Here is a 22,500-nt window from a genome sequence, read left to right as displayed (position 1 = left end):
GAGAGAGAGAGAGAGAGAGAGAGAGAGAGACTATCATCATTATCGTTCCATATTGATAATGCCATCATATCCCCCCCACCACCCACTCCCCGCCTAATGCCACGCATGCACGGTGTCTCTTTCGAAGAGCCTGTTAATTGACAGCTCGGGCCATCAGCGTCCTCATTCGGGGGGGGTGGGGGTGGGGCCTTAAAACGCAAGTCGTTAACGTCATTCTCGAGTGTAATTGGTCGGGAGAGCATCGTTATCAGGTAGTAGACGACTCGGCGGAGATGCGAGCCATTAGCGTGCAAAAAAATGGATCTTTCGCTGAAGTGTTTTGTACTAGTACCATAGGGGCACCTCTGGTCATGCTTTGATGGCTTATGATTAGGCTAAGTTTATTATTATTATTATTATTCAGAAGATGAACCCCAATGGGTTCCCTTGACTAGTTATAAAGATAGGTCGCTTTTAGCGCCGTCAGAATTCTTATGACAACCCTAAATAGACCGATAACTTCTGTATGGCTGCCAAAAGCGAGCTCGTATAGCACCATATGCTATCTATAGACTCTAGTACCAAGCGGATATTATTATTACATCATTATGCGGCTACGTCACATTTCCAGAACAGTTTGTCGCCATGGTAAATTCAGCTAATTATGGTTTTGTCTCGTGTGTTGGGTGCACTTATAGGATCGTTTTCCATCCAGATAGATAGGTCTAACGTAGATTTACGCTGAGTAAAGTACGTACTATTAACTCTAAAAGGTTTCTGTTCATTTATCGATACATCTCTGCAAATGGCGTAACGTTGGTGTGCACATGACAGGTCAACTTCTAACTTCGCTCCCTTGAGTTGATCAGCGAAGATAACTTCGATTTTTAGGCCTACTGGGGCTCGCTCTCGGAACCTTGAGAATATTTGAACCTCCCCAAAAAAGTAAATAACGAAATACAGAATGCTTTAGCCACCAAGCCATGTTTGCATGAACGTTAAGCTATGCTGTCTCTGTATTTAAACATGAATGCAGGGAAAAAGAAAAAAACCACGGGTAAAAAAGTCACACTAATCTTTCCTAGACCAACGGTTTTAACCCGGTATGTGTCCATTTTTGCCGCGTTTCATATAAGCCATTTGGGGATTACCGTAAAATCGTAAACGAAAGATTGCAAATATCAAAAAAGATAGTGACCCCCAAGAAATACTGTGATTTTTTCCAGCGAAAATTTTGACTTTTTTTTTGTTTTCCATGTGACTGTATTTCCGGCTAACTGTAAACATTGGCTCAATCTGATGAGACCAGAATGCATTGCAAAACGGCCTATCCAGATAGTACCCAGAGCAGGTATAATGCTAACTTCTGAAATGTATTCAGGAAATGATTCGTCCTAGACTTTTATATAGACTGAATTGGACTCCCTGTCAGTCAAAACGTTCTCTTATGAGTCTAGAGTTAACATTTTCTTTCACGACCCAAGATAATAGTCCACGGAGCAGTAGTCTCATTTGAAATTAAACAAAGAGACTATCCAATTCCTTTCTTATAATTTTCACTCTTACATCGTTATTGTAGCTTTTGTAGTTTCATGCTTTTCATTAATGGTAGTTTTTTGTATTTTTTCGTTGTTAAATACGTTCAAACGCGTGAGAGAATGATAATTACAGAATTTGAAGACATCGTTAATAGAGTAAAACACACTGGTATATTTATTATATTATTATTATAATCATTAAGATTAGTAACTAAAATATCTCTCGTTCCAGATGTAAACCTTTTTCGATTGTTAACCTAACGAAAAAGTCAACTACAATAATAATCTGTCACGGCAACCTGTACCGTACATCCTTCTCCAAGAGGAATTGTTTTACTCGGTTTTTGACAAAATAGAAAGTGACGAAATTCGCTTATCTCCGCATTAGCTTTTGTGTCTGGCCCACTGACATTTTCCCCGAGTAGAGACTGCTTTGAAAATACGACTTGCATTTATCGCAGTGAAATGTCAAATGCTGAACCCTTTTCCCCTCTTGGATTTCTGTGTTGATTTCCGCGAAGCTGATAAAGTTCTCATGAGGCCTATGTCCATTTTTCATAGATTTTAATTTTTGTGTTGATTTCTGCGAAGCTGATATATAATGTTTATAGGTAAGCTCATGGATTTCCGCGCTCACTAGGCCGGTGCCCATTTTTCATGGGTTTTCCATAACTTAAGAAAGCTGTTGCTTTAAGACACAGCTTCGCTTTTCTAGGCCTAGCCTATAAAGTGTGAGTCGGTTGGTAGACTCCATATTCAGTTCAGTTCTTTAAGCTTTTTCGAATGATGAGAAGTTTCTAGTCAAGGTTCGGTCTAGTCAATTTCGTACTTCGTTCATTTTCAGGTGAACTTGTCTTACGTCTCAAAGTGAAGTAAGGATTTTTATTTTATCCTTATTTTACATTTCGATGCTGAATTATTGTAGATGTTCTCTGAATCCCCACCTGGTGAGTTTCATCTTTTAATTGGATCTGGCGCGAAGTGTTATCTGCATTTGAGAGGTGCGGCCTGAACTCACTCTCTCTCTCTCTCTCTCTCTCTCTCTCTCTCTCTCTCTCTCTCTCTCTCTCTCTCTCTGTGGATTTTATAAATAGGTTTCACCTTTCGCGTCTTGTACAGTTTCAGAACTGACTTCGTTCTTGTTCAGTTTCAGAACAGACTCTTACTTCTTGTTTAGTCTAAGAACAGACTCTCTCTCTCTCTCTCTCTCTCTCTCTCTCTCTCTCTCTCTCTCTCTCTCTCTCTCAAACGTATTCTTACCCTGTGGGGGGTAGAGCCGTCAATGCACTGTAGGTCGCACTGTAAGTATGACGTAAGTTTCTTTGCAGCCGAACGGATGCAGCAGGGAACCTCAGGTAATGGTTACAGCGGCGCACTGACGGCATTATTCCTCCAAGGGAGTCTTAGATGAATATTTGAACAATCAATGACGTCATGCGTAAAACCTGCGGCATAATCTTGCCTTATTTCATTTACAATAATTTTTTTTTCTTTTCTTTCGAAATCTTGACTAGCATTATATCGAGACCCGAAAAATAGATCCATTTTTGGTGTCCTTGATGAGTCGATGCAGCAGAAAACTCGATTGCGCCTAAGAGACTTTGGCGCATTTTTTTTTTTTTTTTTTTTACATTTTTATAAAAATGTAGTTCCTTGTAATACTGACCCAGGTGTTTAACGCAGTTCCACGGAACTTACACTCAATCATCACAACTTCTAAAGGGAAATCCCGGGGATGACGTTGTCTGCGAAGACTGACTCTCTCTCTCTCTCTCTCTCTCTCTCTCAAGTCGTTTGCTTACCCATTAAAAGTCAAGTGTCTTTGTCCTCCAAATGCCAGTTATTATTAAAATATATATATATATATATATATATATATATATATATATATATATATATATATAGTTTAAATATATAGCTGTATATATATGCATGTACATATATATATATATATATATTATATATATATATATATATATATAATATACATATATATAGGTATATGCATACATGTGTTTATACATACATAGATACATCTGTAAATATTCACAGTAAATATATGTAACGACGATCTCAACGCAGGATTCTTTTTTTTTTTTTTAATCCTAAGTAGAAATTTTTCGAGTGGCAGAATCAATTAAGGTAAAAAACTTTTTTTTTTTTTTGAAAAGCAGAGAGTTCCTTCATTCCTTCTTCCTACCCTTCCTCCAGTGCTTTTGAGAGAGAGAGAGAGAGAGAGGAAGAGAGAGAGATGAGACGAGAGAGAGAGAGAGAGAGAGAGAGAGAGAGAGAGCTCCGTTTAATTAGGAGAGGAGATGAGTTTCAAATTAACATTTCTGGGTTACAGGAGGTAGGTGGAATTCAAGTTAGAGAGACTCTCTCTCTCCTCTCTCTCTCTCCTCTCGTTCGTATAAATTTGCACTGACTTGTGGATTAAATTTCTACCCTAGATGGACTGACAAGTCTGAGACATCCTAATACCTGTAACTCCCTTCAAGTTTTTACTCCCTCTCTCCCCCTGATATATTTTCTATTATCCATTTAAAGTTTTTCCTCTCTCTCTCTCTCTCTCTCTCTCTCTCTCTCTCTCGTCTCTCTCTTCTCTCTCTCGTCTCTCTTCTCTCTCTCTCTCTCTCTGCTTCATTTGCTATTATGCTTTTAAAAATTTAATCTCTCTCTCTCAAATAATATATATACATATATATATATATATATATATATATATATATATATATATATATATATATATATATATTGCATATAATTTAAATCATATCTACCACATATCATAGAGCAGTATCTTCCTCCTTTGGGGCTTTGTGAACCACTTAACCATTGCAACACCCTCCAGACTTACTCTTGATCTACTTAGCCTCAGGGGAAATAACAGGAGAGGGCTACATCTGCAATTTTCCACAATGTCCAACGTTCATGTATACAAGTGGAAATGTATCTTTCCCAGTGTCCAGCACTTGTGTATGAAAGTGGAAATGTATCAGAGGTTTCCACAGTGTCCTAAGTTCGTGTATGAAAGTGCATATATGTATACTTGCACCCATATTCTCTCAGTTCTCGATATCCGCCGTTCGTAGGCCACACGGACGTATTAGCAGTGTGTTTACACACGAAAATTCCCATTAGTGCTTTACCCTGCCGAGAGGGGGCCATCTTGAAGTGGAACGGCTCTTGAACCAGGATTGCTTTCAACCTCTCTCTCTCTCTCTCTCTCTCTCTCTCTCTCTCTCTCTCTCTCTCTCTCTCTCTCCACTTCATTTGTTTGAACCTGATTAATTAAACCCCTCCAGTATTAGGACGCTGATGATCACTTACGATAAAAAAAAATCTCGAGGGGGTTTATTCTCCTGCCTTTATATATCTGTTTATTCTTTGTGTATTTTGTCGTCTCTCCACACTTTCCTTTTTGTGGATTTAAAGAAATTTGCCTATTTCAACCTACGAAGTGAATTGCAGCTGGTAGCGAGATGACTGTCGAGGGTCGCAACCTCATTCCCGGAATAACTTGTTCAGGACCGGATGACTATTTCCTTCTGGAGCAACCCCCCCACCCCCCGCCCCCCAACCCCTCTTCTCCCATCTAAGGAATAAAAAAATAAAAAAATATATATTTAAAAATCCAGGGCATACGTGGCTATAATATTGTCTCAATTGTCAGTAAATTCCAGTTTTTTTTCCAATTGTCAGTAAATTCCAGGGTATTTTTTTGGCATAAGCAAATATGAAAGAAACAATCGTTGCAAATATCATTCATCATCTAGCATTGGTAAGCCATCCGATACTCTCTCTCTCTCTCTCTCTCTCTCTCATTTTTTATTCCCTTAAATACCCTTAAATTTTTCTACCGGAAATAATTGATTTTGTTTCCTTAAACGAACCCTCTCCAGAGTCGTTGGCATATCCCATTATAGAGTGATCTGCATCCTTGCTCAAAAATCCGGTCTCCAATTTAGGTTCTTTTGTCGCTGTGGTGGGAGGGAGGGAGGGAGGGGCGAGGGGGAGGCAGGGAGGAGAGGAGGGGTAACAGATGAAATGAAATGAAAGGAGAAATCGCGGGGGGAGGGGCCGCGAGGTTAGGAGGTGGTGTTGAAGGACATGACACACACACACAAACAGATCAGAAAACCCCAACCTGCCTAGGTAATGTTTGCATGGCATCATCGATATCCCAAAGTAAGGTCCGCTCTTTCGTTCACTTTTCTCTCCGGAACATTTATGAGTAGTTTCCAATCCGCCAAGTTACCCAGTTCAGTATACTGAGCAAGATTGAAGTTGAATTAAACTATGTTGTGAGGGTTGATTCGAAAACCTGCTTGTTGGCAAGATAAGAAGACATCTTTGTTTTATAGCAGAGGAACTTGATAAGTTTCCTGTAATTTTATTGATACTTGTAACTCAAAGTATAACTTTACACACACCATGGTTTGGAGGGAAAATAGTAACAGCCAGTGTTTGTAAGTGACCCCTCTATCAACTCAGTTCAGCGAATTGTAAACACTGAAAAGCTGAAACTCTATTGTTAATGTGCACTTGTTACCTGCAAAATATAGGGGAAAATTGTATAGATCTTTTGTTTTTACAGTAAAGGTGAGTTTACACTAGGCTTCACCCCACGCTGCATGTGTAAGACTCATCACCGACTCCTCCCAAATTCTTGTTAGCCCTGCCTACTGAACTGCTCATTAGGCGGGTGAGTTAGTGGTGTGGCGTGACTCTTGATGAGCAGTCCAGTAGGCGGGACTAACAAGAATTTGGGAGGAGTTGATGATGAGTCTTACGCATGCAGCGTGGGGTGAAGCCTAGTGCAAACTCACCATAAGATAAAATGGCGTGTTTAAATACCAAAATCACTACTAGACCTACTACGTTAAGCTTCGTACTTTGACTGTTATTGTGTTATGGTTTACAGGCCTACAACACACTAGCTATACTAAGTAAGCTTCACACTTTTAACAATTACGGTGACATGGGTATACATTAATTAATTACAATTATATACAGACCTACTAGGTGAGTTTCACACTTTTTTAACTATTACCGTGACACAGATTATGTAGTACTATTGACCTACAACGCTTGTATAGGGATTTTCATCAACAATTGGTGTTCATTTCCAGACGAAGTACAAAACGGGGACGAACGCTCGGCTTCCAACATGTTGGAAACAGCGGCAGCAGCTGTGCGGTCAGTAGACACAGCGCGTGGATGGTGGGCAGGAATCGCCGATGCCCATTGCAAGAGCTTCGATACCCAGGATAACAGCCAGTGCTGGAATGGTGTCCGAATTGGCCCGTAAGTTTTGTCCTCTCTCTCTCTCTCTCTCTCTTGATGTAATTCCTACTGTCCCTTGAAGTCTCTCTCTCTCCTCGGATGGACTAATAAGTCTTTGAGAATCGTAATCCTTGTAACTCTCTCTCTCTATGTAATTGCTACTGTCCCTCTAAGTCTCTCTCTCACTCTCTCAGATGGACTAATAAGTCTTTAAGACATCCTAATCCTTGTAACTCTCTCTTTCTCACTTGACGTAATTGCTACTGTCCCACTTAACATATTTCCAAGTACATACTAAATGTTATTATTCTATGTATATTTTCACTGTCAGTACAAAACATCATCCAGTCCTATTTCCAGACACTTAAAATAAAGGTCATTTGGCTTAGGACTATTACATCTGCCCATAGAATTTGTGAACTCATTCCTTCCACAATATTCTGTGTATAAAGGCATTGCTTGAACCTCAGTGCACACATTAATGTAGATTTGGATAAAGTGTTATTTTATAAGGCCCGCACAGTTATATAGTTAATAAAAATACTCTATGCAACTTCCAGGTACACTAAAATGACTGCTGGCGTGGGTGTGAGCGCACAGAAGTATAATCCAGAAGTTCGCATCGGTCGTCCTGATACTACAGTGTACACATTAGCTGATAAATTACGGCGTGTACGGAGGGTAAGGCCTCAAAAGCCTAGTTGTTATATGGTATATGTTATAGCTGAAATGGAAAATTCACTTTTGAAATTGATCCACCCCGACAAAGTATCCAATAGGGCTGTAACAGCAGTGTTATAAATATGGCACAATCAGAATGAAGTGGCATAACTCATGACAACTTTACTCTTTTGTGTTTTTTTTTTCCAATATTATACTATAGGTAAATAGAAGTCATTGCAGTTCAGAAGTCCAGATTCTTTTTTATGATACATTTACCATAATTAATGCATTGTAAATTGTATAGCTAATGAGATTTTAACCATCTTTCATGAACTCATAGTTCCTCGTTGGACGAGTGGTTTTTGCGCTCAGCTACCAGTCCGGTAGTCCGAAGTTCGATTCTCGGCTCAGCCAATGTAGAATCAGAGGAATTTATTTCTGGTGATAGAAATTCATTCCTCGATATAATGTGGTTCGGATCTCCCGATAAGCTGTAGGTCCCGTTGCTAGGTGACCAATTGGTTCCTAGCCATGTAAAAATATCTAATCCTTCAGGCCAGCCCTAGGAGATCTGTTAATCGGCTCGGTGGTCTGGTAAAATTAAGATATACTTTTTTTTTTTGCAGGAACTCCTGTCTCGCCTAACTTGGCTTCCCGAGGCACATTCTCAGCATCGCAATAGTTACCCCTACCCCGATGGCTCTGGATCTGGGACGCAAGCTGAATACACTAGAGGCTATGATGGGCCTACCTACGATGAGGATTCATCAGTATATGGAGGCTTAGGAGATGATGATGACGCTCTTGGATCAGGAGATGGCTCTGGAGACGATATTCCAAAAAAAATAATACCCGAAAAGAGTCGTAAGTGGGATTTGTGTTTTGTTATTTCCTTTCATTTAGGCAATGTTTATCGAATATGTACTAATTTCCTCATTGGACTAGTGGGTTGCGTTCTTGCCTATCAATATGGTAGCCCGACTCCCTACTGCTGCCAATGCGGAACTACATAGTGGAATTTATTTTTGATTAGAAATTCATTGTTCGATATATGTAACGTGGTTCGGACCCCACAATAAGCTAAGAACCAATTGGTTTCTAGCTACGTAAAAAAAATCTAATCCAAATTCATTTGGCCAAGAAGCTTTTGGCATAATTTTGCAGGAGCCTGGATCCCTTAGAACTTATATGAAATGAAGAGAAATCTTGCATTTGCTCTAGCATTTGGCAAACAGTGGAGGTTATGTTGTCTATGTCCATACCTAGATAAATTATATTTTGGTGAAGTCAAGTCCAATTTGTCCCATTTGATGACCTAGACACAGGTGTTGGTGTAGGTTGATGAGACACTTCAGGTCTTCTAGAAGTTCCAGGGATGAAGATGCTGTCAGCCAGTCATCTAGATATTTCAACCTGATGCCCTTCCTGTGAGCCGATAGCAATCTAAGTGAAGACCTGTGAGTTGATGACAAGCATAAACAGGCTCTTGAATTCAATGATCCTGTCACACCAAAAGCACCGGAGGTACTACAGTGTGTACCAGAAAACCCTGTAAATGGGGATCTGAATGTACATGCTTTTCAGATGGAGAGATGCAAGAAAATCATCCTTCTGAGTAAAGGTTGAGTGCTGTAGAAGTTAGCTCCTAACCTCTGGCACCACAACTAGATTACTGTAGAATCTTCTGGGATCTGTTGTAACTTTTTATGGCTTCTTAGCTAATTTCGCCTTTTTTCAGTACAAGAAACTTTTCTGTGATCACTTCCTGCAAATTTTAACTGTTTTGGATGTGGAGATAGACAAGAAAGATCTGTATAAAATAACAGAAGCAAATAACCATGTGTAATAGTTTGAACCATTCAAGGGCCTGCATCTATTTCCTCCCATCACTACATTCTTGGGATTACTTTGTAAGATATTTTGATTTGGGTTCCAAAGACTTAGTAACCTGTTGCCTATTCCTTAAAAGGGAGAAAGCTTAATCCTATAAAAGTCCATTATACCTCGTACTAGGAGTCTAATGTTCTCTAGATGTGGAAGGTAGCAAAAGTCCTCATTGAGTCATCGTGGCATCTAACCTCTTAGTTATCTAATTGAAAGTGAAGAAGTGATTGTTCACATCTGCTATCCTCAGGCTCAACCTGTAAATAAAATTATATGAAGCTGCAGCCTTGGATAGAGTTGAATGTAGAATTTAGGTCAAAGGCCAAGCACTGGGACCTATGAGGTCATTCAGCTCTGAAATTGACAGTAAAAGGTTTGAAAGGTGTAACAGAAGGAAAATCTTACAGTTGCACTAGCCTATGAATCAAGTGTTAGGAGAGGGTGGAAAGTAAGATGGAAGAAAGAGAATATGAAAGGAGGTATAGTAAAAGAAACAAAAGTGGTTGCAGCTAGGGGCTGAAGGCATGCTGCAAAGAACCTTAAGTAATGCCAACAGTGCACCGCGTGAGGTCCACTGACGGCAGTACCCCCCTATGGGACTGCAGCCTTGGGTACACATGCTCAAGCACAGCCTGAAAAGAGAAACCTTGTAGATACTGATGGATTTATAAGCCAGTTCCTATCTTTGGAGCTGGCAAAATATATACATGTATGCAAGTGATAGCTTGCAGAAGTGTTAACCTCAAGAGTTACATGCAGGTGAGGAGACGAGAGCAACTCGAGTAACACAGTAATACTTGTAACAGGTACATCTATTTGTTCATCAGGCACAGCAATTGAAATAAGAGTTTTCCATGTTCAAGCGCTCATCGCCAGCACTAGTTAGATACAAGTGATGCATGCAGGTGGGGGATGTACTAATGCACATAGCAAAGATATTCAATCCCCTCACTGGTGGTTATTTACTTTGACTAGTAAAGCTTGTTCTGGCAATCCTGAAAAAGCCTGGGTAAACTGTCTTTCATCTGTTGGCATGGTGTGGGACAGGTAACTCTTCAATTTTCTTTTTCATCCTCATGAGGATAAAAAAATAAAGTCTCAGGAACAGATGTCAAGAAGGTAGAAAGCACGAGCCTTAAAAGACTAATGTGGAGGAAGCACCTCCATCGGAGGCCTGAGAATGCTCATAGCGCCTTTTTTGTTAAACAATAGCCATTGACCATCAGTCGAAAATTCATATTCACTGCAAGTCAGTACTTTCATACAAACCTGTCCTCTACAAACACTACACTTTATGCATTGCTGCTGTAAGGCACTCTGGAGCCTGAACATGCAGATGACAGTGTAGGAATTCCTTTTCTTGAATTGAAGCCAATTATGCCAAGCACAATAGTAATAGCAAATGGCAATAGATAAAGCAAGATATGTACTGTGTATTGAAAGCTGAGTCTTTATTATTATCTAGCGTTAACATATATTTCCCAGACAAGAAATTATATTTGTTTTTCTTCTTTTTCAGCAACTGGACAGCAGAGCGAAGTTGCAGGTTCTAACCAGTATAAGAGTAGTACTATAGTGTTAACTTTGTCAATCTTTAGTAGTGTTATGTATATATACTTAGGGTAATTTTTTGTAATAAATCAAAAACTTATTAAAAAATGCTGAAATATCTGCTTTCGTGTACGATTTGATAATGCTGTGGAGATAGAATGGCTTCAGATACCTAAGATACACTTTCTAACGATGAATATTCTTGTGAAGTCATTATAGTTCATTATTTTGAAATAATTGGTTTCCTTGGTTTTGTCATGCAAAACTAAAAATATAAAAAAAATAGCTTAGAATCAGTAATTCAAAGCTGTACCTTTCAGTACTGTTTTGAAGTACTGTATTCTGTAATGTATATACTGTATTGTACTTTTTAAAGCATTTTTGAAGAGAAAAATAATGCATGTCAAAATTCCTAGAAATATGGATAGGTGTGCCTCTAATCCTTTATATAAAATAAGCATTTAGAACTCTCTCAATTCTGGAAATTAAGTATTTCTTAATATAGACATTATTTTCAAATATTCAGCATTAATCCACACTCAGTATAGCATGTACTATTCTAATGAACATGAATAACCATTTCACCTTCATTTTTTTAACTGCAGATTGGCCACTGACACAATTCTGTTATGATTGCCGAGATAATTGCATGTCAACATAGTAACAACTAACCGATATAAGAATTTCCAAATACATAACTGGCACTTATCAGTTTAAAAGGACACTCACTCACTACGAACTAATATTTTTTTCTCATTTAAACTTATGCTGCATATTAATCTTTTAATTCATGCTTAATCTTCATACTTTTACTAGAGGAGAGGCGATGGTTTCTTTTCTTATTTTTAACTCGTAAAATTGTCTCAAATCCACTTTCCCTGATGCACTCTATCTTAATCTTGGTTGATTTAAGGTCTCTCAAACTAATGTTGAAAACTCAGAACTGTGAGACACAAAAAAAAAAACCTATCCCAGTATTGAAATAAATTACAGTAGTTCTTCAAGTGTGTTTAAAGAAATATTCTATTAGAATGTCATTGATCAATGTGATGAGCATCTTGAGCAATACTGTTAATAGTCTAGCATGAGGTGACAAATGTAGCAATATAATACATGGAATCCACATCCTTTCTGCTTGAGTTTATGCAACTGTTTAAGTACCTCTCAGATTAAAAAAAAAATACATTGAGGGAAAATATTTTAATTCATTGGTATTTTCATTGTTAGTGTTTTCGTGTTTCTGGTGGATCACCTTGAGCTTTTAATTTTTTTGTAACTAATTTACTTTGTGCATTGCTCTTAAAACAAATCAACTTTCTCTTGACTCATATCCCCAGACAAACCCAAGCAGCAACTAGGGAATGTGAATGTCACTGGAATCAGTTTAGTGCAAATGTATGTTTACTAGTGGCTGAAAAGTTCCAGTGGCATACAACTTCTTATGACAAACCCACAGATAGACATAATAACTGAACAGTTTGATCAGTTGCAACTGACCCCATTTTTCAGATAAATGGTCAGTCAGGTATGCTTAGAGGAGATCAAGATAAGGCCTGATTTGCAATAAAAACAGTGACTAAAACCAGCCCTTAAAAAGAGATAAAATGGGGAAGAACAAAAATCTTATATGGTTCTTTGGGAATGATTTTGAAAGTAACGTCAATGCTACTGTTGTTATATAAACAAAAGCAAGTACTATTGTATTATAATTGTTTTACATATCAACAACATATCCATAAATTTAAATCTTGTGCTGTGAATAGAAAAATCTTCAGGATTTTTATTCCTTATTTTATACACTACATAACATAGATTTAGTTAATAGATGCTGTGTGAAGTTCAAAAATAGTTTTAAATAATTTTGTAAAGCCTATTCAGTTCAATTGGATTTTTTTATTCTTCTTAGCAAGACTAAAAATATTCACTTTCTGAACTTACGTAACGCCTTAGTTTTCACATGCAATAATTACCTAAGAATGCTTATTAAAAGAATTAATTGGAAATCTGCAAGCCCCAGATGTTTAGTAAGGGTTCCTGATATTATCTCTACCACACATTATATAGATTACATATGTACTATAAGGATCTGCCAGCCAGGATATTTTAATTTACTGTCTTCTAGCTATTATCAGTTATATTCAGCATGTAAATAATTATTATTATAACAATGCATAAGTCCTGAAGGTTTTTCTTATCCAAAAATATTTTAGCAGCAGTAACTAGGTTAGACTGCACATTTTTTAATATTAAACTGTTTACAGTTGACATTTCAGTTGGTTTAAACAAAAACATAACAGAGCATTATAACCAGTATACTGCATAGAAATCATTGGTAATATCTGTATCCTTTAATGCATTGCCACCTCATATGCAAATATTAAAGCAAGTGATTCTTAAGTAAATGTGCTGTCACTTCAGATTTAGAACAATGCACTGTGAATAAATAATTCCTCTTGAAGTGATTCAGGGAAAGAGATATATTGTTATAGATTGCTTTATATTACTACAGAGAAACATGATGTTGCTTAACGACGTAATTATAAATATAATTTCTGAAATGGTTTTGAATAACTGGGTAAAATACAACCTCAAGAGGGAAACCACTCCCTGCCATTATTTTCCTCCAGCACTAATAAAACAATAGAAATTACATAACTCGGAAAAATGAGAACACATACGTATGTATGGTTCAACCTGACTTACGCAAACAATTTTTGCTGCAGTAAACACACAACATAACAGAAGTGGTGTAATTAAGCATTGAAAAAGTACCTGGTAGAAGCAATAAGCAAAATCATGCTGTCTATTGCATGTTGGCAACATCAGCAACTTAGTTAAAAGTCTTTTGTCATCAAAATGTGAATTTATCAGTTATAATTTATAAATTTTTCCTAAGTAAATTCCATGTCCCTTCAGTCAGTAATAGTTGTAACTTGATTTTACCTTAAGTATAGATTATATTCCTGTACAGTATAACATTATTTTGACATTAATCCAAGAAAACCCCATAATATCCGTTTCTGTAGTGTTCGTAAAAGCCAGAAAAGTTTCCAATAAAGTACTTATACTTGTAAATTTACCTGTATCTTCAGTTGAATGCAATGTAATCCATAGAACAGGATCATGGCAATGCTCACTTCTGCAATTTGCAATAATGCTGTAATGGAAATTCTAAGAGTAAGACCCAAAATGTGTAGTTGGGGTGAATTTAGAACATTTTCTCTCTAATCTCTCATTTTCTTGTGAGTTGAATCATTAATTTCAGTTAAAAAAGCAACATCACTATCTCAAATGGTTTGTGACATTTTAACCTCGAGATTTAACATTGTACAGCCAATAATTCCAGTTTTACCAATTTAAAGGCTTAGGATGTACTGTACACAATAATGGAACTTGTACAAAATCTCGATGTTAATGTTTTAAGTAGAATATAAGATTACTTCAGCTACAGAAGTGTAGCTATACTGATCTGCAAACAATGTGGACCCAGTGGTTATCATAAAACAAGAATGGTAAAGTTCCAACAAGTATACTGGAAGGAAGATACTACAGAGAAAGAACTTGTATACTCAATATATATTCTGCAACAGAACCTTTATGGATGATGGTTTGATTGGTGTAAGTATACATCCATGCTAGTAACAAATCATAGATTTATCGAGGTCAGTCTGAATTTTACCACTGTATGAAAGGTTCTCTTGTATTGTAAAATATTGGTATCTGCTTTCAAATGACAGTATGCTGAATTTTACCATCTTGTTTTACATTCTGAAGGAATCTGCACTAACTTTTGAAAGAAAATGTAAATAAGATTTATTTTTTAGTCCCCTATTGTTGTTAGTTGAAGCTAGATTACCTGCATTGACTCGGGTGTTAACCCTGACCATGTCTGCAATGCTTGCAGAGCTTAACACCACTTGGAAGCATTCTGTTGGCATCAAACTTGATCACTTCATCTGATTTTACAATAAAAGGTACTAAAGCTGTCAAATGCTTCTTCTCTCCATAATTGTTAATCATTTAACAGTACAGCTTAAAGATGAGAAGAGCATTCCATTCAGCAGACTGCTGTGATCATGAAAAATACCTACTAGTAACCACCTATGAAATGTTTGATGCCAAGAGAGAGCATTTTTGATGATCTGAAGTACTTGTATGTAATGGTGTAAATGAGAGCTTTGAGTGCCATTATGTATATACTGTAGAGGAAATACAGTTTTTAGAATTTAGGCAGTGCCTTCAATTATCAAATACTCCATAAAAAATAAGATATTGTTGATTTGAAATATCCTCTGTGTTTGAGTCTGCACTTGATAATGATTGGCAATTCAAAAACAAATTTAGACTATTATAACTTCATTCAATTTTATCATAAATGTCCATTATTTACTTAAGGAATGCAGTAAATGTTGTCCATTAATATTACTCCACTGCAGTAATGTTATTCATTATGAAAAATATAAATTTAAGTCATTTCATATGCTCAAGAACATAGTTTTTAGAAAATGATGATTTCAAGAGCATAGTTTTTAGAATACTGTATAATGATTTTGCAAGAAATATAGTCTTTGATATTTCTTTTCATTATTATATTTTGCTTTGGGTTGCAGATATTGTAAAAATCTTAATTTTGTAATCCAACTTGCAACAGTATGGAGACCCATGAAAAACTACAGTATTTCACTGTAATCTTCAGCCACTAAACTCATAACTTCCATGTACATAAATGTACAGTAATGCCTCCAAATTATTTTAATAATTATTTTTCTCTTCTGATATGTTTATGCAATTTAGTAGGCTTAGCTTTGAATGCTTCACAGCATGTGATATTCCAAGGCAATACAACACTGGCAAACTTATGTAATAAAATGGCTCTGCTTTCACTAAACAAAAAGGACTTCTTTAAATGTAAATTTGCTCTTTCATTAATATATATACTCTTCCCTAAAAGTATACAGTATTTTAGTAGTTTACTTATAAACTGAAAACCACCAATTTTCAATATTTTGAAACATTTCCAAGTTGAGAGAAAAATTCTTTTTATGCAGTATGTTCAAGCATTTTAAACTTACTAAATCACCACATGTTAGTTGGACAATCTCAAATAGCAAGTTAACGCTTCAGTGAAGTCATTCACTTGTACAGTGCCAGACTGGATTGGTGACTAGAACTTGAATACTGAAATAGCTTGGTTATTAAGTTTGGAGGCATTACTATTCAACCAATAATGAAAGAGGAATGCTTTTGATGTTAGTTGAGTGAATGAGTGGCATCTCCATCTATGGGGAGGTAGTGACAGTATTTCAAGTTTGTATAAACCATAGAAGGTGATGCCAGTGCAGAAATGCATGTACCACATATGTATAGTTACTGCATAGTGAATTCCTTTTGAGTTTAGAAAGTATGCAAAGCTTAAATGACTGACGATGGATGTAATACCAATGCTTTTTACTCCACTTGTATGGTGTACCTCCATAATAAGAATTAGTGTAGTGTTTCTGAAGTGTTTACAAAACTACACTTATTTTAATTTTTCTTGAAACAATGTAAACACTATTGACTCTAGGTAGTAATCTTCATTACCCTGAGTCGTCATAGTGCTAAACTCTGCAAGTTGTCAGCAGATAGCTGGCTCTATATTAATCTTACCAAACTGTGATAAAATGCAGAAATGCTGGTGTTTCTCTATACCACTGTCACTGAAAGTATACCATGTTTTGTGAGTGAATAACTTGTTTTCACATGCTGTATATACATTGGAAAAAAATCATGCGATTACTTATTTTGCCAAAATGGAATATCATAAAAAAAATGAGTAGCGTACACAAGTAACTTGTACATGATATACTTTTTTTGACTTTCCTATTCTAGTAGAGCACTTGGAGTCATAATACACATCTCATATTTGACTCTTTTCATGATGTTAGATTTGCATTAAGTAGGTTATTAAATGCCAGGGCAACTGTGTGTTTTCATAAATGAAAGGGAAGCTAGTCATTGGTTTGTTTCAGTAAAATGCTTGTGATAAATTCTGTTAGGAGGCATAGCTTCAAATTCCAAACTTAAATTTAAACAGGTATTTCGTAATATCAAGTACCAGCACCTTTGCTATGAATTGGACTTTTACATAGTTATGTGAATTGTATTATTTACAGACAAATTATATTATTCTTGGGTAGCAAATATTATTGTGGACAACACAAACTTGTCAATATTAAACACTTGAAAAATTATGTGATGGTACACGATTTGAATTTTTACTGGGGATCTGAAGCAACCGACTTTTTCCAGTAACTCGGTATAGTACAGTAACTCACATTCATAAGAAAAATTGCTTTCAAGGCAATAAGCAAAGTCCAATTTTAAATTATTGTATGCATCTATCCTTTTAGCTGAATAATTTTAAAAAGTTCACAAAGAAATGTTATAATAGTTCTAACAAAATTATTTCAAGTTAAATATTAAATAATGTGACAACATTAAAAAAAACTCAAGCAATTAGCTGTAGGAAAATTTAAATTCATTAAGCATTAAAGTAACGAACTGAAATTTAGTAACTTGCATGGAAATTTTTAGATAAACCAGAAATTTTTACTGTCACCCATATCAAGTGTTCTTATAAAACTTTAAGTGATTATAACTACTTGAATATCACTGTCTTTTCATTTTGTACAGATATCTTACACTGTCTGCCTCTGTAATCAGTAAGGCAGTGATCTATTATAATTGCACATTATCATATACTATGTATGATACTATACATACTGATGCTTAAATGCAACAATTTGCTGACAGAAATGCTGAAAAAAATAAATGTACATAATTAGGTTTCATTATACTTCACTTTAATTTAAAAATTAAGCTTTGTAAATTTGGAACATACTTCATATGTGCTTAATCGAGAAATATTTCAAAATTTAATAAATGTACTGTAGATTCAAAGAACATACATACCATTCATAACATGCTCAGAAACTACCCTGTACCATACAATTATCCAAGACCTTCAAGTTTGTACTATTCACCTTAACAAAAAGAGGAATTTGTATGCAAAAAAACATCTTGTATTGAACTTTGTTATGCCCTATCCACATAATACATACAGTGAAGAAAAAAAAGGCCACTTGAACGAGTCCCCTTTCCAGCCTGCTACCTGAAGAAAGGCGGGGAAAATGTGCACAGTAGCAAACCAACATACAGCTTTTCCAACTGTATTGTAATGCATTTTCAGAGTTTTAAACTTAAAGCCACTGTGGTTATGTTTTATACAGGAATATGTATTTTTCTGAGAGCTAGCCCTTGTAGCTGAACACATTTTGCACTTTAAAACTTTAGGGGCACCAGCTTGCCATGAGCTTGTAGATTCATGGATGTATGTCATTTTGATTTTGTCTAAAAATGTCTGTGCCATATTTATGTGCAGAAAAAATTTGACTGTGTTTGTTGTTTCTTAGATGATAAGAATCAAATTAGTACATAACTAAGAGATATTAATAGATAGATAGATAATGAATTCACCTCTATCAAACATTTATGACAGTATTGGAAATGCTGTAGAGAAGAATATTATATATTGATTGTTATTCTGTGATTTGTGATTGTAAGTGTTACTGAAAAGAATTGTTTTATCTATGTACTGGTACTGTTGAATATGCAGGAATGTAAGGTAATAAATGCTGTTCTCCATATGTGTGAAAACCTAATGTACTAAATCTAAATGAGTGGAACTATATTGTGAACCAATTCACAATACAACTCCTTCTGTATCATCATTGGCTTGCACAAAGTCCATTGTATGTAGATTCAACTTACAGTTCAACCTTAATTTTGCAAAGTGTAGAATATGAACGTACAGACCTGCAAATTTGATTAAACATATAAATGCACCCTTCTTTTAATATCTGTGCTGACTTCTCCTCATTTTAAACAAAGAAATTGCTTATTAGGTAACTGGCACTTAGCAGCTATTGCTTTATATATTTTAATTATAAAATGTTGACAAGAGGACTTCTTAACAATTACTCACAGGGTAGAAGTCCCCAAAGGCTAAGTCCTTCATTTCACACATCCCAGTCACAGGAGGCAAAGTTACAGTTAATGGCTGTGTTTTTGGAAAATTGCCATCAATCCAGCCTTAATGATGTGGTGAGACTAAAAACATTTTTCAGGCAACGCATAAACACACAAAAACTGCAATAATAATGTAGTTTGTCACAAGGGCTATTAACTAACAATGTGTTAATGGGTGTGGCCAATTTCCACATGGAATGATAATTTAGGAATAAATACCTTGTTTATAAAACCACTTTTAGCCCTTGTTTACAAGAAAACCCAATTGTAATAAATCTTCAGCTTTTAGCTTTTTTTAAATAAGGTAATGCATCAGACAGTGTAAGACCAGCATATAAATACTAGAAAAATACAGAAAAGAAAAATCAAACCAGTCCACATAATGCCTACCCAGACGAATAGAAAGAGACAAACTTACCAAGCCAAAATTTATTTACCATAGTTATAATAAACGGTACCTTCAGTTCCAAGGAAAAGTGCTAGAAGCAAGAAAAACACTGATTGTACATTTCAAATTATTTTTTGTTATTACATTTACTGAACATTCTGAGAGGCTTACGTGGCCCTGAAATTTTATATATTAATATGTTATTTCTCATAATTACAAGTGTAATAAAGTTATCCCCATTTGTATAATAAAAATTTTCTGTTAAACTCCAGGTGATTGGCGAGTCAACATGCCCGTAAACTGTTAAACTCACCCACGGCAGGGACGTCTCCTCTGTTTCTTCTAGAATGTCTCTGGAAACATAGAAACAACATTTTATCATCTGGCAAAATAAAGCCTCATTAAAAACATCCTGAATCTTTCACAGTATGGAAACAGGTCCTGAATATCAAAATATCTGTTGGTAATCTGACTATATGGTAAGATACGAAGCCTTTACAGAGATTGTCTGGATCAGATTAGAAATTTCCATCCTGGTCCAGACAGTGGGCTCATCCCAAAGATATTAATCAAACTGGGCTAACACTGGTGCCCACTGTCTTTTATTAAAAATGACTGGATAGTCAAAAAGCCTATCATCCACAACCATATGATAAATGGTAACCATCGTCATACCCTGCCCTAAGTTAAACACCCCACTTTTTTTTTTCTTCTTTTTTTGTTTAAAGGCTCCACTTGCAAAATGATAGAAGGTAAACAATGAAATAAGCAATCACATCAAACAGCATTAGTATGAATCACCTCTCTGGATGAGGCGATGAACTTTTTAAATGACGCTCAGAAATAATAATATATATAATATATAAAAAATTACAATACTACCTTATCTCTTTAACCAATAGGTGTATATAATTAGGAATGAAAAATCCATCCCACTGTAAAGTCTGTATACTATCCATTCTCTTAGCTGGTTTGGAGTTGGCGAGGGCTCTGAAAGTAAAAAACAAAGAAATCATAATAGACCCCAGGTCAAAGAGGCCTTAAACCTACGTATATCTAATCTTAAAAATGCAAAGACTTCCCAGGTCAATAAAACACACTTTCACATAAGTGACTTACCGAACAGTTACATAGCTTATAGCTTCTTACCTGCGGCAGTCGAAATTCAAATTGTTGGCGCCAGCGGCGTTGCTATCTTAAGTATAGGTGATACAAGATCCGCCCACATCCGGGAACCCTGGGTACTGCTAGCCTTCTACCGTCAATTTTCGTTTCTGCCGCTCACGGGGTAACACCTGTGAGATTTTCGCTGCAGTCTCCTGCGTCGCCATTTTGGATTTTGGTTTTTGTTTGGTGATGTACAAGTTTTTGGTTTTTTCTTGCCAGTTAGCTATCTCTATTCTGTTTTTCGTCATTATTGCTAATTATGTCAGATTCTAGTTCATCTTCTGTAAGGTTTTGCAGCGCTGGCTGCAAAACAAGATTAGCTAAGTTATGTCACGATCCGCACTCTAAGTGCACTAAATGCAGAGGACAAAATTGTAATGGTATGGATGTGACATGTGATGAATGTCAAGGATTGGATGAACAGGGATGGAAGGCGGTTAGATCGCATGCTGAGAAAATGGAGAAAGATAGGAAGAGGAAGGCAGCTCTTAGGGCTAGTAGTAAGACTAGGTTGGAAACTACTCCTGTTCCTTCGGAGAAAAATAAGTCTTCTCTTGCCTCTCCTTTATTAGAGAATATGTCTCCAATTAATAGTCCTCCTACTTCTCCTTTGATTACCCCTGTTCAAGTTGCCCATGTTTCCGAACCCAACACCATTGCCTTGCTTGAGTCTAAGATGGATAAAAAGTTCGAAGTGTTAGCTGAATCAGTTATGAAGTTAGGAATGTCTTTTAAAGCTTTCGTAGATAGTACAGTAAAATCTAGTGCAGTGCAAAGTGTTAATGTTGCGCCTGAGGAGGCGGTTGTCCGTTCCCCCTCGACTCCCAGACGAAGGTCACTGTCCCGCTCCCCCGCAACCGGGAGAAGACATACCAGAGGTCGGAAGGAGTCTGGGGGAGTTTGCCCACGGTGGTCGACTCGCGGGTGTCGTCCAAAAAGGTGTGGAAAGGTATTAGTGTTTGTGATTCTCGTCTGTCTTCTGATTCGGAAGAGCAATCGCCAGTGCGTAAAAGGCGAAGTGATTTGGTGTCTCGACCGTTAAAAAGACATGCAATTCTTGGGGGTGATTCGTCACCGACTCCTGTTAAGAAGTCTAAGAGGCATTGGAGGCCTCAACCTTCATGTAGTTTTGCTCCGGATGTGATAATTAGTAAATCTCCTCCGCAGTCGCATTTTTCGGCTAGAAGCAATGGATCTCGGACTAAACTTCCAGATAATTCACGATCGCTCGACTCTCCCAAGCGAGTCTCAGTCGCAGTTTCGGCTCAGTCGCCTCGTTCGACTCCGTATTACTGTCCAGAGAAGCGTATTCGCTCGTCTTCGTTCGACTCCGTATTACTGTCCAGAGAAGCGCTATTCTCTCGTCTTACGTTCGACTCCCCTTGCCGTGAGTCGATAGGAATTTGACTGGTTGTTCGCCTGTGTCGACTCGTTGTGCGGAGACTTCACCTGTTAGAAAGAATCGTTCTTCGACTGAAAGACCATCGACTTCTACAGGTGTTAGGGACGATTCTACCTTAGCTCCATTTAAGAAGCATTTCTTTCCAGGATCTTATGAGTTTGTTGAAATCCTCCACCGGGGTACAACATAAGCCTGATTTCGACTCCGCTTCCGTGCAGTCTGAAGAGGAAGCTTTGGATCAAGATGACAAGGATTCGTCGGCTTATTCGAGTCTTCTTAAATTTTTCCTTTCCACTTATCCAGAGTACTTTGAACCTGCTTCTCCATCTTCACCGCCTTCAATGTTCGTTAAAGATAGGAAGACAGCGTATTCGTGTCTACCTAAACTGTTCTTTCTCAGTCTTCGAAGCAGGCCCTTAAGGAGTCAACAGAGTGGCTTTCTAAGAAGAGGGAAACAGGTAAGGCTTCGTTGCATTCCCGCCTTCTAAGCTTCAGAGTAAAGCGTATCGCTTCTACGCAACTGGAGAAGTTCCTTCTTTGGGAGTGTCTGCCTCCTCCCAGGGAGACTTCTC

At 36.9% G+C, this 22,500-nt stretch overlaps 1 protein-coding gene across 1 annotated transcript in view; it reads left to right on the top strand.

Moving 5' to 3' along the window:
* Positions 1-18,787, top strand: part of LOC135216052 (division abnormally delayed protein-like) — a 42,488-nt gene extending 23,701 nt beyond the window's left edge. The window contains exons 2-5 of the mRNA XM_064251026.1: positions 6,650-6,824; positions 7,364-7,484; positions 8,093-8,330; positions 10,870-18,787. Of these exons, the coding sequence (XP_064107096.1) occupies positions 6,688-6,824; positions 7,364-7,484; positions 8,093-8,330; positions 10,870-10,976 (603 nt within the window). The 5' untranslated portion in view covers positions 6,650-6,687 and the 3' untranslated portion in view covers positions 10,977-18,787. The remainder of the gene's footprint in view (positions 1-6,649; positions 6,825-7,363; positions 7,485-8,092; positions 8,331-10,869) is intronic.
* Positions 18,788-22,500: the final 3,713 nt, after the last annotated feature.

This window comes from Macrobrachium nipponense, chromosome 6 (genome assembly GCF_015104395.2).
Source record: "Macrobrachium nipponense isolate FS-2020 chromosome 6, ASM1510439v2, whole genome shotgun sequence".
In the NCBI taxonomy this organism is placed as follows: Eukaryota; Metazoa; Arthropoda; class Malacostraca; order Decapoda; family Palaemonidae; genus Macrobrachium; species Macrobrachium nipponense.
The sequence above is the reverse complement of the archived record's forward strand: the minus strand, read 5'-3'. Positions and strand labels throughout refer to the sequence as shown.